At 38.7% G+C, this 14,392-nt stretch overlaps 1 protein-coding gene across 1 annotated transcript; it reads left to right on the top strand.

The window, feature by feature from the left end:
- The first annotated feature begins 4,931 nt into the window (after positions 1 to 4,931).
- On the top strand, positions 4,932 to 11,843 carry LOC140144795 (uncharacterized). The gene is made up of 4 exons (XM_072166597.1): positions 4,932 to 5,006; positions 6,973 to 7,243; positions 8,731 to 8,908; positions 11,292 to 11,843. The coding sequence occupies exons 1-4, from the start codon at positions 4,932 to 4,934 to the stop codon at positions 11,395 to 11,397; spliced, it is 630 nt and encodes a 209-aa protein (XP_072022698.1). The 3' UTR covers positions 11,398 to 11,843.
- Positions 11,844 to 14,392: the final 2,549 nt, after the last annotated feature.

The raw sequence follows: 14,392 nt of genomic DNA, 5'->3' as shown, positions 1-14,392 counted from the left end.
CTGGTACTGTTGCACGTGTGGTTTACCGAATTTCAGTACATCCCTGTTCTCCAATTGGACCGTCAATACGTGTAATAGTTTCTCGAGCCTCGATCCTGATCAATCTTGTGCAAGTCCGAATCCTGATCAATCGTGTGCAAGCTACCCCAGATCCAACCAAGGGTCCAATACCCACTGCGACCTCATCGCCAATTCAGACCACCCGCAAAAAGAACACTAAACCCTCAACGTTGCGCATATTTTCTGCAAATTTTCAAGGAGTTCAAGGCAAGAAACATCAGTTACTCCACTCCGTTGACACTTTAAAACCTGACATCATTGTTGGAACAGAGTCCTTAATAACTTCCTCCTTTGGTGGGAACTACAATGAGCTCTTCCCGCCTGGTTACAGATCATTTACTAACAACAGAGGCCGTGGTATATTCATCTTAGTCAAAGAAGAAATACCTGCAACGCTCGTTGAAGATCTGTCAATAAGTGACAGTACCATGGTTGTCCAAATCAAAATCAAAGGGCAGAAACTTCTCCATGTTGTTGCCTTTTATGGTTCGCCAAGTGAAAAGGGATGCGGCTCATTTGAAAATCTTGACTCAGTTTTATGTAATCTACAACAGAAACACAAAGATCAACATACTCTATATGGTTGAGTGGTGACTTAAACCTTCCAGATGTGAATTGGGAAGATCACCAAGTTATGTCTGGAGCTACGAGAGCCCGGCAATCAGAATGTATGCTCGATTTATGCCATAAATATAACCTGGACCAGATTCAGTTGGAACCAACGCGTGTTACGAGTACCACTGCCAATGTTCTGGATCTTTTTTTTACTTCCAATTCATCGCTGATCAATGCCATTAGTGTCACCCCAGGGTTCAGCGACCATGATGCAGTCTTGGTTGATTCATCGTTGAAACCGGAAGTTCATATGAAACCACCTCGCAAAATATTCTTGTACAGCAAAGGAGATATGAATGGTTTGAAATCGGACCTTAAGGAGTATGTTGATAATTAGGTCAAAAAAAAAAAAAAAGGTTTGTCTCAAAGCTCACGAGAAATTTAAAAACAAATGCGAAATGCGATTTTTTTTTTTTTTTTTTTTTATTCCCGACTTTTTTTCATGGTATTTTGAGAAAAAAGTCCGATTTTTCTGGAAAAAGCTATAAATTTTTTTTTTTTTTTGAAATAAAAAAATTTCCGCATTTTGTTTTTTGTCAAATCGTGGGATTTTACAAACGCACGCGCAAGCTTTGAGGCGAACCTTTTTTTTTTTTGGCCTTACTTGGAAGTTTGTCAAAACCGCACTGTTGAGAATACATTTGTAATTGGTTGAATTTCAAATCCAAATTATTTGAACTGATGGACAGATTCCCTAGTAAGATGAGTACCACCAGATACAACGTTCCTTGGTTCAATCGTGAGTTTCATAGAATGAGAAGAAAACAACAAAGATTCTACAACAGAGCCAAGAAGAGTGGTAACCACAGACTTTGGGAAAAGTTCAGATAACACCGAAAGTTGTACAACAAGACTCTCCGTGAAACACAGAAATCGCACATTAAGAACATTTTCAGCCAAGACACAGAAGAGAACAAGAAAGCTTTCTTTAAGTACGTAAAAAATCTTAAGAAAGACAGAAGTGGTATAAGTCCTCTGAAATCAGGCAACAGCACCGTCTCTGACCCGCAAGGGAAGGCTAATGTTTTGTCAGACTACTTTAAATCAGTTTTTACGCAAGAAACAACAGGTGATATACCAGAAATGTCTTCCAAAAAACAGCAAAAAATTCCACCTTTGGCTTTTTCTAGTGATGGTATTCTGAAACTTTTACAAAAACTGAACCCAAATAAGGCCTCTGGGCCAGACAATATTCCAGTTCGCATATTAAAAGAATGTGCTGAACAGATAGCTCCTCTCCTACAAGCGCTCTTCACTCAGAGTTTGCAAACAGGGAATCTACCAACAGACTGTCAGGCTGCATTCATTACACCCTTGTTTAAGAAAGGAGACAGATCTTTACCTTCAAACCATCGTCCAGTATCGCTAACATCAGTGTGCTGCAAGACCATGGAACATGTTATCTTCAAACACATCATGGATCACTGTGACACTCATAACATCGTAACCGACGTCCAACACGGATTCAGGCGCAATCGTTCTTGCGAGTCGCAACTGTTAGAAACCATGGACGACCTTGCCTTCAATGTTGACAGAGGTTATCAAACTGACATCATTGTTTTGGACTTTCGAAAAGCTTTCGATATGGTTCCCCATCTCAGACTCTTGTCAAAGTTAGACCATCTAGGGATCAAAGGACCAATACATAGCTGGATCAAGACCTTCCTCACTTGCCGAAAGCAGAAAGTTGTTGTCGACGGAGCTGAATCTGTGGCTGAGGACGCGGTTTCAGGTGTACCGCAAGGTACCGTCATGGGCCCGCTTCTTTTTCTACTTTTTATTAATGATCTGCCCCAATCCATCAAGTCGCAAATTAGGCTATTCGCCGATGATTGTTTACTTTACCATACTATTCAATCACAAACTGATCATAATATTCTCCAGGAAGACTTACATGTACATCATCTTGAACTTTGGCAACAGAGATGGCTTATGCAGTTCAACCCCAGTAAGTGCACTGTCATCAGAATGACCAGTCCCAGACGGACTCCAAAAGTTTCTGATTATACCTTATGTGGTCAGAAACTGACTCCTGTTGATTCCAATCCGTACCTCGGCATTGAAGTCTCGGACCGTACTCTGTCATGGAACACGCATATATAGACAAAACGGTAAAGAAGGCGAATTCTGTTATGGGTTTAGTAAAAAGGAACCTTTATGCGGCACCCAAAGAAACAAAGACTCTTGCCTATCAATCAATTGTGAGACCAACGCTGGATGGGACCCCCACACAGCAAAAAATATCTCCAAAATTTAAAAAGTGCAACGCTCCGCAGCCAGATTTGTATGTAGTGATTACAGCCTAGGGTGGTTCTTATTTTACAAAAGTCTGAAATACCATGCTCCTAACCCCTAGAATGGTTCAGTTGGATGAAAAACTTATCCTGTAAAATTTTCAGAAATATTGAACAATATTTACTGGTAGCTCAAGAGCCTCCAATATGGTCGTGACTATCCGGAACATTGGTCGTCGGACATTTTGGAGCATTTTTAGGGGGGTATATTTTCAAAATAGAGTGTCTCTTGATACTCAATCTTTGTAATTACATTAACAGTAACTAGTTTAATATATATATAACAAAAAGTTTCATGTATTTACATCCATTGTTGTTTTAAGCTCAACCAGATATGGCATTTCGTGCCGTGAATACTCCTAAATACTGGTCGTCAGCCATTTTTGAGCAATTGTAAGGGGGTCTAATTTCAAAATAGAGTACCTCCTGATACTCAATCTTTGTAATTGCATTAACAGTAACTAGTTTAACAGATATATAACAAAAGATGTCTTGTATTCACTTCCATTGCTGTTTTGAACTTAACCAAATATGGTAGTTTCACTAGTTTGTGCCGATTAAAGTACTCCTAAATATCAGTCGTCAGCCATTTTCGAGCAAAGGGGTCTATTTTCAAAATAGAGTGTCTCTTGATACTCATATCTTGGCAATTACATTAACAGTAAATAGTTTAACATATAATATAACAAAAGGTGTCTTGTATTTACTTCCATTGATGTTTTAACTGAACCTGATATGGCACGAAGTGCCATGAGTACACAAAATACCGGTCATCATCAGCCATTTTCGAGCAATTGTAAGGTGGTCTAATTTCAAAATAGAGACTCTCTAATTGACATTCAATCTTTTTAATTGCATTTCAGTAACTAGTTTAACAGATATATAACAAAAGATGTCTTGTATTCACTTCTATTGTTGTTTTGAACTCAACCAAATATGGTAGTTTGCGCAATGAGTACTCATAAATACCGGTCGTCGACCATTTTCAAGCAATTATAATTTTAAGAGGGTCTACTGATACTCAAGTTAAAACTTGGCAGATGGGGGGATGTTGCCTTCTAGACAATTGCATGGCTGTCTTGATAAGATCAGGTCCTTTAAGCAACTGGAGGTCATTACGTGGAGCACAGGCTGGCGTTAGCAGTGCAATGAATAAATTAGGCCTACAGCCACAGAAAATATACAAAATTCCTGAAAGTCTTTCTATCTCTGGTTGAGATTTTAAAAAACAACTATGGAAGTGAATACAGGACATCTTTAGTTATATATGTGTTAAACTAGTTACTGTTAATGCAAATACAACGATTGAGTATCAAGAGACACTCTATTTTGAAAATATACTGCCCTAAAATTGCTCAAAAATTGCTGACGACCGGTATTTAGGAGTACTCACAGCATAGCACATACTACCATATTTGGATGAGTTGAAGACAACAATGCAAGTGAAAACAAGATATCTTTATAATGTATGTTAAACTAGTTGCTGTTAATGCAACTACAAAGATTGAGTATCAAGAGACACTCTGTTTTGAAAATAGACCCTTTATAATTGCTCCAAAATGGCTGACAACTGGCCATATTTAGGCATACTCGCCGCCGCAAACTACCATATATCTGATTGAGAATAAAACAACAATGGAAGTGAATACAATACATCTTTTGTTATATAAATGTTAAACCAGTTGTTGTTAATGCAATTACAAAGATAAAGTATCAAAAGACACTCTATTTTGAAAATAGACCCCCTTATAAGTGCATGCTCATAATGGCTGACGACCGGTATTTAGAACTACTCACGGCACAAACTATCATATTTGGTTGAGTTTAAAACAGCAATGGAAGTGAATACAAGACATCTTTTGTTGTATATCTGTTAAACTAGTTACTGTTAATGCAATTACAAAGATTGAGTATTAAGAGACACTCTATTTTGAAATTAGAACCATTTACAATTGCTCAAAAATGGCTGACGACCAGTATCTGGAGTATTTGCGGCACAAAGTGCCATATCTGGTTGAGCTTAAAACAACAATGGAAGTAAATACATGAAACTTTTTGTTATATATATATTAAACTAGTTCTGTTAATGTAATTACAAAGATTGAGTATCAAGAGACACTCTATTTTGAAAATATACCCCCCTAAAAATGCTCCAAAATGTCCGACGACCAATGTTCCGGATAGTCACGACCATATTGGAGGCTCTTGAGCTACCAGTAAATATTGTTCAATATTTCTGAAAATTTTACAGGATAAGTTTTTCATCCAACTGAACCATTCTAGGGGTTAGGAGCATGGTATTTCAGACTTTTGTAAAATAAGAACCACCCTATTACAGCCGCCATAGTAGCGTTACATCTATGCTCAGTGAACTTGAATGGCCAACTCTTCAAGAAAGAAGAAAAGCCTCAAGATTGACGAACTTAACTTGTATAAAAATCAGAAATGAAGAACTTTTGTCACAGCAGCAAACAAAAGGCTGATTCCATCGAGGAGTAAACGCATGTACATGTACATCAGGCATGTTACAAACATCTGAATGCCAGAACAGAAACATTTAAGAACTCGTATTTCCCCAAAACCATAGTCGACTGGAACGCCCTGCCCCCCAATGTCATCGAATCTACTTCAACAACTCAATTTAAAGAAAGGTTGAAAGCACATCTGCAGCACATCTAACTGACCCTGACCCTCCATTGGCGTGATACTCTACGGAGGCAGTGCCAATTACAAAGCAGAAGCAGAAGCATAATAGTTTGTTTGTTTGTCCTCCAGTGTCACTTGACCGACTCTCAATGCAGGTCATTTTTATCAACCTTTTAACCTTCCGTGCAAGCGCCCTATTATTGATTTAAAAAATATCACATATTTTCCACATCGTTCAGATGATTTTCTATAATGCACCAACTTTGAATTTTGCCAAAAGTCGCCACCTTGTCAGCGCACATATCATTTTTGGGTTACTTGCCAACAAGTGAAAACTAGGTAGGAGTAGGAAAGAGCGTAAACATAGTAAAATGCTCTTTGTGTGCTAACCATACATGTGTAGACTTCAACATATTAAGAAGTTCCAATTTCCCAATATGGTCATGAAAATGTACAAATTGTAAAATGTTAGAATTTTTAAAGAGAACTTGAAACTTGTCGTCTGCAGTTGACACTGTGTGGAGAGGGTTAACACCCGGTGGGGTCACTCCCTGGCAGGGGGGACACGTACATGTAGGACCGTTACCACAAGTACAAATTACCCTCTTTCGCAGTCGATTTCAAGGACAAATCATGAAATTTTGCCCCCTTTTTTACTCCTAAAATGGTATTCTGAAACACCCCTATTTTTTAGATTCCGAGGACACATTTGCAATTTTGACCCTATTTCAACATTTTAAGGATGAGGATTTTGGATTTTATGAATGTTTTTTTCAGTAATTAACAGGGCATCACAGAATTCAAGTAACTACCCCTTGTATATAAATAGCTATCCATGGGATTTTCCAATTTCACAGATAATTTTGTCCGCGGACAAGCCCTAAAAATGACCCCCTTTACAGCGATTTTGGTAACGATCGTGCGGTCAGTACATGTATATTACAAGTTGAGTGACCCCACCGGGGGTTAACAACTGAAAAGGACAAACTCTGTTCCAAGATCCACTTCCACTTTGCACAGGAAACTTGTACTCTGTAGTAGTGTTTGATAAATAGGTAACTTGTAAAATGAGGGTGACTTTTAAGTGGAACAGTGGCGTAGCGTTGGTCATGATTGGGGGAGCACCGGGTCTTATGGGGCACAAGCCATATTCCAGCAATTTTTCTATGGGATTTTTGATTTAGCCACACTGAACCAATACTAGGCTTGTTTGTAGGCCTACTCATTTTTATTCATTTTTCATGCTGACTCCACATGGTCATGAAAATTTACAATTCTGAATTTTTTTTAAAAACTTGTGTGCAGTCAACTCCCGTATGGAGAGAATTAAAGTGGAATGATTCTGATTTCTTTGCAGCTCTTGAAGCAAAATGACAGAAGAAAAGCCTCCAGCGTACAACCCAGCAGATCCTGCCTACCCCCACAACAACCACCCCCTGAGTATGGCTCTTCACAAGGATATCCCACACAGCCAGGGTATCCACCACAGCAACCAGGGGGTCCTCCAGGGTATCCCCCACAGCAACCAGGCTATCCACAACAGCCGGCTGGATACCCCCCGCAACAGCCAGGTTATCCGGCGCAACAGCCAGGCTATCCGCAACAGCAACAGCCAGGCTACCCACAAGGTGAGTGAAAATCATCTATTCCAATTGGAACCTACCTCCTATATCAGTTCGGGGGCACTCACATACATGTACGGGGAGTCTGTGATATCATATACGTCGAGCTTTGTTGACAGCTGGGCACTCGATGCATCTTTGAGCCCCTGTGACATTTTTATTAAGCCAATGAGTGGTCTACCCTGCTATAGGGGGTCACACCTGAACCTACATGTATATTGCATACTAAAGGCAAAATAGATGATGTCTGGCATCTAGTATGAAGAGGAGGGGGGGGGTCAAAAATGGCAATTTGTCATGTGCGTCAGTATGAACATTCATTTTTAGATGTCTATATCAGTAAATGGGGGTGAGATACCATTTTTGAGTCCAGAATCTGGTTACTTGGGTCAAAGACCCCCTAGATTCTAATTTGTAGCCCTGTAGCTTACCCCTAGGGGAAGATATGGATGTTTAAACTCGGAAGAAAATTAACGTAGCGGTGGGCGTGAGCAAAACGGGGGGTCTGACCCAATTTTCAATAGGCCGGTTCTCGGAAACGACAAGGAGTAGAGACCTACCATTTGAAATGTGTTCATTTGGCACATAGGGCTATGATAAGTGATTTTAAACAAAATCTGAGAGGGTGACCAGCCAACCTTTTGTGAAAACTAGGTGACTTGAGATGGACTGACCCAGCTACCGTGGTTGTAGGCCAACCAACTACCACTACCATAGTGACCACATCAATGATTCATTATCTCATCATTTCCTTGCAGCTACCGTGGTTGTAGGCCAACCAAAATGTACCACTACCATAGTGACCACATCAATGATTCATTATCTCATCATTTCCTTGCAGCTACCGTGGTTGTAGGCCAACCAAAATGTACCACTACCATAGTGACCACATCAATGATTCATTATCTCATCATTTCCTTACAGCTACCGTGGTTGTAGGCCAACCAAAATGTACCACTACCATAGTGACCACATCAATGATTCATTATCTCATCATTTCCTTACAGCTACCGTGGTTGTAGGCCAACCAAAATGTACCAATACCATAGTGACCACATCAATGATTCATTATCTCATCATTTCCTTACAGCTACCGTGGTTGTAGGCCAACCAACTACCACTACCATAGTGACCACATCAATGATTCATTATCTCATCATTTCCTTACAGCTACCGTGGTTGTAGGCCAACCAAAATGTACCACTACCATAGTGACCACATCAATGATTCATTATCTCATCATTTCCTTACAGCTACCGTGGTTGTAGGCCAACCAACTACCACTACCATAGTGACCACATCAATGATTCATTATCTCATCATTTCCTTACAGCTACCGTGGTTGTAGGCCAACCAACTACCACTACCATAGTGACCACATCAATGATTCATTATCTCATCATTTCCTTGCAGCTACCGTGGTTGTAGGCCAACCAACTACCACTACCATAGTGACCACATCAATGATTCATTATCTCATCATTTCCTTGCAGCTACCGTGGTTGTAGGTCAACCAACTACCACTACCATAGTGACCACATCAATGATTCATGTGTCAGATAGACCTGTCAATACTCAATGCCCAAACTGTCAGAACCAAGTGACATCTGTTGTTCAGAGGACAATGGGTGGAATGGTGTGGCTTATTGCAGCTATCCTTTGTATAGTTGGGTAAGTATATGAATGAAGTATGACATGCCCAGGCTTTGATATAGATTTGTAATAGTTTGTTAAGTATGGAATACCCGAACTGTCAGAACCAAATGACATCTGTTGTTCAGAAGACAATGGGTGGAATGGTGTGGCTTATTGCAGCTATCATTTGTATAGTTGGGTAAGTATATGAAAGAATCAAGTACCATCACTCCGATGATGGCCTTCGACCAAGATGGCCGAAACGGTCAGGTCAGTAAAATTAATTGGTTTTGACAAGAAGAACATTTTGTTAATTGTATCACACAAACCTGATGAATTTCTTCAAGAATATATGAATGAAGTATGGGATGCCCCCACTAGTGTTTGAAATAAGGTAGGTCTTCGTGTCAAAAACTGTTTGATATGTTGGGCAAAATGTAAGTTGTGATTTAAAAAATATTATTGTTACAAATTTCAAAATTAAAATCTTTGAGGATTTGATTGAATGTAAAGTGACGGTTATGATTAAGAGTAGTTATATGACGGGCATTGTGAATGTGAAAAATCTATTTCCTCAATTTTACACACTTAAATTTTTCAAATAGAGTGTAGCTTAAGTCAAAATCATTGTTTTAATAATCTTAAGCTTGAAAGGGCATTTTGTGATCCACACCCTCATTCCCCCAATTTTCTCATTAAAAAGTTGAGATTCTTATACCAATGGAAACCTCCAGGTACATGTTTATGTACAAAACAAATTCTTGCACATTAATTTGTTTAGCAAAAAAAAAAAATTTGAATTACGTTCTGGCACACCCGAACGAAATTACAACACTGGCCTATGGACTGGAGCAGTGTAATACACATAATCTTGCATACATGTGCACTCACAAACGCAAAATAAAAATCAACTGAAATTTTGGGAATAAACTTTTTTCGTTGTAAAAGAGGATGCAAGGATCACAAAATACATCATTTGTGTCACTTCTGTAGCAATTCTGTAGGGGGGCACTTATTAGGGATGGGCTTATTAGGGAGGACAGCTAAAATGGTTCACTGAGCTCAGCCAAGCTTTGCTGTCTTGGGTAACACATTCTGGTGTAAGGGGTACACAGCTCATTGACCCATGTTTATAATCCTGCTACCTTGCTGAAGGCTCTGATACATATCAGCAAACTGGTAATAATGTTCACTTGTTAGTATAATAAATATAAATAAATAATAAATATATTCCGGATTTATATAGCGCCTTTTTCCAGATAGATCTTGAAGGATTCAAAGCGCTGTAATTTCGCTGCCATGGTGAATCATCACAATCAGATCGCATCATCTAGGCCAGTTGCAGCCGAACCTCAGGCGCAGACCTATCCGCACTTAGATTGTAACATCCATCAATTATCTGTTCAGCTCCCCAAATTCCATTGGGTGAAAGAAGTTTTTGATAACCAAACAACTAATCACAGATAAACCAAGTGCACATGAGTCCTTGGGCCGCACCGGGGCTTGAACCTGGGACCTCAGTGATGCAAAGCGAGGGAACTACCGCTGCGCTAACTCGCCCTCCCATCCAAGGCTGTAGCAAAGCTGAACCATTAGTTAAGCCAGCAAAACATGGCAGAGCTCAGCAAACCGTTTTGGCTGTACTCGCTAACTGTGCACGCCGTAATTCTTCTGAACTCTAACCATTTTTTTTTAAATGACTTGTTTGTTTTATTAATCATGGAAGGTGGGCATGTTGCCTATGGGGGACGATAAGTAAGGGGTGTATTAGCAAACTCAAAAATATAGCGCAAATGTACACAAATGAGAGTTGTGGGGCTAAACGCTGACAGATTGATCTCTCTTAGTACATGCATGCTTAGATGAGTGATATTGCCAGGTCCCAACGCTATACCGGTGTCGGCTGAAATCAAGTACGCTTACAGGGCACATATTGCCAGGTCCCAACGCTATACCGGTGTCAGCTGAAATCAAGTACGCTTACAGGGCACATATTGCCAGGTCCCAACGCTATACCGGTGTCAGCTGAAATCAAGTACTCTTACAGGGCACATATTGCCAGGTCCCAACGCTATACCGGTGTCAGCTGAAATCAAGCACGCTTACAGGGCACATATTGCCAGGTCCCAACGCTATACCGGTGTCAGCTGAAATCAAGTACTCTTACAGGGCACATATTGCCAGGTCCCAACGCTATACCGGTGTCAGCTGAAATCAAGTACTCTTACAGGGCACATATTGCCAGGTCCCAACGCTATACCGGTGTCAGCTGAAATCAAGTACGCTTACAGGGCACATATTGCCAGGTCCCAACGCTATACCGGTGTCAGCTGAAATCAAGTACGCTTACAGGGCACAGGCATGGAATATTTCAATTTATGTGTTATTAATCTATGGTTTTATTGTTTCCATACAACAGACTTTGGCCATGCTGCTTGATTCCATTCTGCATCACTGACTTGTATGATTGCGACCACACCTGCCCTGTCTGCAAGTATCATTTAGGCTCCTTCCGAAGACTCTAATGATCATACAGATTTTACACTCAAAGGAGGAGGACTGCTAAGGAGGTTGTATCATAAGACTCAAACAATTCTAGGGAAGATTCAGTCTCTAAAAGCCAAATAAAAAAATAGATTTGTTTCATGTCCCCGGCGCGCATTAGATTTATGTTTGCTCATGAAAAATTGCTGAATTTGAATTTTATTTCATATTTTAATCTGCTATTAATAATAATATTAATGTTCAGTTTCAAATTTGCTTCCGATTGAATCGGCGACTTCAAAAATGTAATACATAAAACGCAACATGAATACTTTAAACCCATGAAATTGCAGTACAGTGTAGGGTGAAATGCCATTTCTATTCTGTAGGCCATACTATAACCTACATGAGGGTGTGCAGTATGACAACATTATAGAATTGCATTTGGGATATAATACAATACCCCAAATTGGCATTGCTGAATAATTTATAAAAAATAAAATAAAAAGCTGCATACTGCACAGTGTTCGAAATAAGCACTTATCCTCTTGTCCTCTTGTCCAAAAATCACTGGGGACAACCATATTGAGCTATGTACTTATCCCCTGGACAACTTCTATATTCTACCTCCAAAAGTATGACACATTTTGGGGACAACCAAAATGTATTGAGGACAAGCAGAATTCATGCTTTAGTTATCCTCGGGATAACCTCCATATTTTCCTTATTTCGGACACTGATACTGCATTATATTTTCAATTCCCATGAGACAAATCAATTTTTTTGTTTGGCTTTACACATGTTTGTAATCCTACACGCAAAGGATGGTTCATGTGGAGGAGGACTGCGAAGGAGGTTGTAACATAAGGTGGATGTATAAATATGTGACACTAGTCTTGTGCACATGTTGTTATATAATATTAATTTTCACATTGTATACAGTTTGCATGTGAGGAAACTATAATAGATTAGAGTCACTGTGAATCATGATTTATAAGCCATCTCTTCTATGGCCTCCATTTTAATGCTCTACATCCTAACCATAGGCTTCAACATAAATATCAAAGTTTTGAGCTAACCACGTAACCAAGACTAGGCTTGTTTGTACTCATTTAATGTATTTTTCATGCTGATTCTCAAATACAGTCATGAAAATATACAATTCTGAAATGTCTGAAAAAAACAACTTGTCTGCTGTCAACCCCTGTGTGGAAGGGTAAATTTGTCATACCTTTCTGTAAGATAATCTTCCACAGGGGAGTGTGGATTTCAAAAGGATTAGCCCAAGTTTTCACTGATCATGTTGTCCCCTTTTAATTTTGAACCAAACAAATTAAGTAAAACAAAGAAATTGCTATTTCATTCCAGCGCCTACAATGTATGTATTAGCTCGCCGATCAAATTACATGTCTAGGGTGAGTGAAAAAGGTGCAATAGGGAAGTGAAAACCAAGTTGGAACTTTCCCAGTGTTGAAAGTTTTTATGTCACACTCAATAATCACCTTTTGTGAAAAAATAAAGTGAGACAAATCGCAATATGCACATAACTTATACCTCACTAATTCAGTGATACATGTAAACATGAGCTGACATTCGCAAGGCTTGTGAGCAAGCACTCGATTGGTGAATTCTTAGTAAACCGGAGACCGTCCGATTTAAAATTAAAACTTAAATTTTGCTGTAATAAAGCACTTAGGGCTTTGTCTTTCACATGCTATTTTAGTACACCACTGGGCATTGCAATCATGCAAAATGTAGAAATTTGAGAAAGATTGAAGGTGTTGCTGTGGTGCAAATTGGAAAGTACTGTCTACAGGCATAACTATTGGAAGAGATGCCATAATGGGCTTTTCCAGTTGAAATTCATACAGCCCCTATAGACATGCTCTTAATCCCCCACACAGCAGGTGTAGATTTGAAATGTAGTTATTGAAATTTACACTCCTGGTGGGGAAGATTTACAATGTAAGGTTATGTCTTCCATAAGGTTTATGGATTTCTACTGGAAAAGCCCAACTGTAACTATCACATATTTTGCAAGTGACATTAGTAGACTTATGTATAATTCATATTCTTGAATATTTCTTTCTCTTATAAGGCTAAAAAAACAAGTTTATTTCCTGTAGGTGGCCTGATAACCTATATATGTGAAATAATTGCTTTTGAATTTTTTTTTCTTAGTTTTAGAGTCCCAACATATAGTAACATAGGACTCAAATTACTTTCATTGATGGTCAAATCAGTGCAGACTGCAGATGTGAAAATTGAGTTTCAGGAAAATGATAGATTGATCTTCATATATTTTGATCAGCTCATAATCGGCGGGCCTTATAACATCGCGGATTAATAGTAATATATTTAACTTGAAAAATTGTCTTGTGATATCTCGCCAGAAGTATTACAAATTATTAATTGAAGTCCTATACTTTGTCTACTTTCTTTTTAACACACTAAATATAGACCAGACAGATCAACTATATCACCCTTAACATGGATCTACTTTTTGGTGTAGTGGTAAAAGCCTACTAATTCCCGCCGATTACGAGCTGATCAAAGTATAGGACACTTAGTAATTTCATATTCCTTGTAAACAAAATGCATGAAGAAGATCTTTAAAAAACAATTTGTCATAATTTTTACTTGAAAATCTCATTTTTCAAATAAAAAAAGCAAAATGTGATAAAATTGCATCCAAAAAGAAATGTGCAAGGCCTACAGGAAACAAGCTGGTTTTTTTAAACGTAAATTCTTAGAAAATACAAATTATTACAATATTGATGTTTGATGAGCAGTATGATGAATACCCCTATCAACAGCTAACCAGTCATTTTCCTCAAGCTTTAATTTTTTATTTATCTTAAATGCAAAGAAACCTAATCTTTAGAATGATATTATTGGATTTTGTAGGAGCAGCGGTTGATTCATTTTACAATGCATTATAAACGCATCGTAAATTTCCAAACCCAACTTTAAGTTATGCTACATGGTTTATTTGATTAACATGGTTTATTTGTAAAGTTACAATGGGAAAAGAGT

This window comes from Amphiura filiformis, unplaced genomic scaffold, assembly GCF_039555335.1.
Source record: "Amphiura filiformis unplaced genomic scaffold, Afil_fr2py scaffold_82, whole genome shotgun sequence".
Lineage (NCBI taxonomy): Eukaryota > Metazoa > Echinodermata > Ophiuroidea > Amphilepidida > Amphiuridae > Amphiura > Amphiura filiformis.
This window is presented reverse-complemented; position numbering and strand designations above follow the sequence as displayed.

Bases quoted from the DNA above. Each gene is read 5' to 3' on its own strand.
- LOC140144795 (XM_072166597.1), top strand. From the start codon at position 4,932: ATGGCTGACGACCAGTATCTGGAGTATTTGCGGCACAAAGTGCCATAT. The intron at 5,007-6,972 runs GTAAATACATGA...ATTTCTTTGCAG, and splicing joins AGCTTAAAACAACAATGGAA to CTCTTGAAGCAAAATGACAG. The intron at 8,909-11,291 runs GTAAGTATATGA...TCCATACAACAG, and splicing joins GCTATCCTTTGTATAGTTGG to ACTTTGGCCATGCTGCTTGA.